General features: G+C 30.5%; 1 protein-coding gene across 1 annotated transcript; it reads left to right on the top strand.

Moving 5' to 3' along the window:
• Positions 1-252: 252 nt before the first annotated feature.
• LOC145627914 (protein FAR1-RELATED SEQUENCE 5-like) lies at positions 253-2,542 on the top strand. Its single transcript, XM_081680256.1, has 3 exons — positions 253-552; positions 960-1,136; positions 1,253-2,542. The coding sequence occupies exons 1-3, from the start codon at positions 253-255 to the stop codon at positions 2,540-2,542; spliced, it is 1,767 nt and encodes a 588-aa protein (XP_081536382.1).
• Positions 2,543-3,352: the final 810 nt, after the last annotated feature.

Here is a 3,352-nt window from a genome sequence, read left to right as displayed (position 1 = left end):
CTACTTTTTAGTATATCTCTAATAGTTTTTATTAGTATATTTTTATAAAAATATTGTTTACTTTTAGTTATAGTTTATTTACTTTTATTTACTGTTTATTTACTTTTTCCTTCTATTCATTTACTTTTCAGGAACATGTCTGAAAGCGTAGAGCATATTATTTAAAAATATTGTTAACTTTTAGCTATAGTTTATTTACTTTTATTTATTGTTTATTTACTTTTTTCTTCTATTCATTTAATTTTCAGGAACATGTCTGAAAGCATAGAGCATTGTTCTTCTTCTGTCACTACTGAAGATAACAATGTAAGAATTTTTAAAACACCCACTCAGCCTTTGCTTCCTAAAATATATTATAATTCTGGAGGTGATAAAGAGTATAAGCCATGTTGTTCTTCTGAAAACAAACCTTTTGTTGGAATGATATTTGATACCTTTCAAGATGGTATTGCCTTTTATTACAAATATGCTAATGAGTGTGGATTTAAAGTCCGTTCTAGTACTACTAAATCACAAAAGAATAAGGATGATCCTACTGGTAAAGGAGTTACTGTAATTAAATATTTATTATGTAGAAAGAAGGGTGTATGACAAATAACAAGAAATCTGGTAAACAAGTTGAAGGTGCTTGTTTAAAGAGAAAGACTATGAAGAGAGTTGGTTGTCCTGCTAAGATAAAATTTAGGTTTTGTTCTGGTGGGAAGTATATGGTGTATTGTTTTTATGAATCTCATTCTCACCCTTTTTCTACACCTATTACTAGGCAGGTTACTAAACATGAAGTTAGTTTAAATTTTGCTCATAATAAGTTAAATATAGGGGCTATTATGTCTTATAGGATCATGAAAGAACTTTGTGGTGGGTTTCAAAATGTCAGGGGCAGTAAAAATGATTTCAAAAATTTTTCTAGGGACTTGAAAGTTTAAATCTCTAATGCTGATGGTGCAATGTTTGTTCAGAATCTTGAACAAAAAGTGAAAACCAGTAAAGGGGGTTATTATTTTAATTTCTATGTTGATGAAAGTAGGCGTTTGACTCGTGTATTTTGGGCTGATGCTATTGGTAGAAGATATTATCAATTATTTGGGGACTCTTTATCTTTTGATTCTACCTATGATACAAATAAATATTCATTGGTTTATGTCCTTTGACTAGTGTTGATAATCACAAGAGATGTGTTACATTTTATGCTACTTTATTATCTAAAGAAGACATAGATTCTTTTGTGTGGCTATTTCAAACTTTTTTGAAGTGTATGGGAAGAGAACCCTCTTGTATTTTCACTAATCAAGATCCTGCAATGGGTATTGCCATAGAAAAGGTTTTTACCAAGACTAAACATAGGCTACGTATGTGGCACATAATGAGGAACGTACCTGAAAAGGTTGGAACTGCTTTTTGTAATGAAACTGATTTCCTGAAAAAGCGAAGTGTAGTAGTTTGGGATAGAGTGATTGATCCTTATGTATTTGTTGATGGCTGGAATAGTGTTATGGAGGAGTTTAACCTTGTTGATCATGAGTGGTTTGCATACATGTTCAAGATTAAACATCTTTGGATTCCTACATATTTTAGGGACTTATTTATGGGTGGGTTACTGCGTTCTACATCTAGGTCTGAAGGTGAAAACAGTTTCTTTTGTAATTTTACAAACCCTCATGTGACCTGTGTTGAATTCTTTGTCCGTTATGAAACTGCTCTTGATGCTCAAAGGCATGAACAGGATGAGTTGTACAGGCTTAATAAACTTGAGCCTCAATTGGTTACTAATTTACACTTGGAAAAGTATGATGCTGTTGTTTATACTCGTTCCATATTTTATGATTTTCAAGAAGAATACCAGGGAGCCTGTTTTTCATGTGCTGTTGAAAGTTTTAGTTCTCTGTATGGAGATGGTGTGGAGTTTTCTGTTATTGTTGATCATGAGAAAAGGAAAAATTTTGATGTAAATTTTGACGTGGCAACATATGAGTCAAGTTGTACTTGTAGAATGTTTGAGTGTCAAGGTGTTTTATGCAGAAAAATTTTGTTTGTTATGAAAGGCAAGTGTATATATGAAATTCCTAATGCTTATATCTTGAATCGTTGGAGAAAAGATGTTCTGAAGAAAGCTTCTGTCATAGATGTTCCTCTGGATGATGCTTCTAAGTATGATAAGAAGAAGCAATTGGTCAGTGATGTATGGTCCAAGATTTTCAGTTGTGTGAGTTTAACTGTCCTATATGAGGATGATTTATCTGAGCTTATTAGGACATTATCTTCATTTAAGGAGCAGATGATATCAAAGAATAATCCTGAAAATGCATCTAGTTCAAAAGAGGTGAAAGATGTTGATATTCAGGTTTTGGTTGGGTCAAATGAAGTTAATGTAAATGTCTTGCCTCCAAATCAGTGTCTTAATAAAGGTTCTGCCAGAAGTTCAAAGAGGTTGAAGAGTGCAAAAGAAATAGCTACTGAAGAAAAATCTAAAAAAGGCAGAACTTGTAGGGCTTGTGGGCAATCTGGTGTTTCCCATGACAGTAGAAACTGTCCAAACAAGTAGTCTTTCAGGTATTTTACTTTTAAGCGTGTTCCATTTACTTTAAACTTCTATTTATTTACTTTAACAGTAACTTCATTTACTTTTTATTTTGAGCAGGTGTTATTATACTTGGTATTTTTTTTATTTGGTATTTTACCTCTTTACGTTTTCTATTTACTTTAAGTTGTAATTTATTTACTTTACATTCTAATTTATTTACTTTAATTTGTGACAAATAACTGCTGTTTATTTTTGTGCAGTTATTATAATACTTGGAAATTAGAAGATGTTTTGGAAGATCAAGATCAAGATTTAATGAACAAATATTTTTTATTATTTTTATTATTGTAATATTTTTACATTTACTATAAGTAATTGTACTACAGAACTTAAGTTTAGTTTATTTACTTTTAGCTATTATACATTAACTTTATGAAATATTTCATTTACTTTTATCATATTTTATATCATATGAATTATTTGATTTTTATAATGTTCTTATTTACAAAATTACAGATAATGTCCTAGAATACTTGTTACCATATCCATTTTTTGTTCTAAAATACTTGTCACATTTTTCATGGACCCTGAGTTGACAAGAGTATTTGATACCGATTTTGAACATGAATTGACGTGTAAATGACTCGAGCCAAATGTAACCCATATATTATTGACTTGGTGATTTCAACTTGATTATAACCCGTAAAATTATTGACTTGAACCAAATTTGACTAAAATTCTAGAATGATTTAATTTTCTAACCGCTAATTATTGACTTTACTTGAATGTAATTTGACCGGTTATTAAACTCACCTAAATATGTACCAAATC

This window comes from Chenopodium album, chromosome 4 (genome assembly GCF_948465745.1).
Source record: "Chenopodium album chromosome 4, dcCheAlbu1.1, whole genome shotgun sequence".
In the NCBI taxonomy this organism is placed as follows: domain Eukaryota; kingdom Viridiplantae; phylum Streptophyta; class Magnoliopsida; order Caryophyllales; family Amaranthaceae; genus Chenopodium; species Chenopodium album.
This window is presented reverse-complemented; position numbering and strand designations above follow the sequence as displayed.

Excerpts from the sequence above, each read along its gene's own strand:
- LOC145627914 (XM_081680256.1), top strand. The coding sequence starts at position 253 with ATGTCTGAAAGCATAGAGCATTGTTCTTCTTCTGTCACTACTGAAGAT. Across the intron at positions 553-959 it reads CTACTGGTAAAGGAGTTACT|AATCTTGAACAAAAAGTGAA; the intron begins GTAATTAAATAT and ends ATGTTTGTTCAG. Across the intron at positions 1,137-1,252 it reads ATACAAATAAATATTCATTG|TGTATGGGAAGAGAACCCTC; the intron begins GTTTATGTCCTT and ends ACTTTTTTGAAG.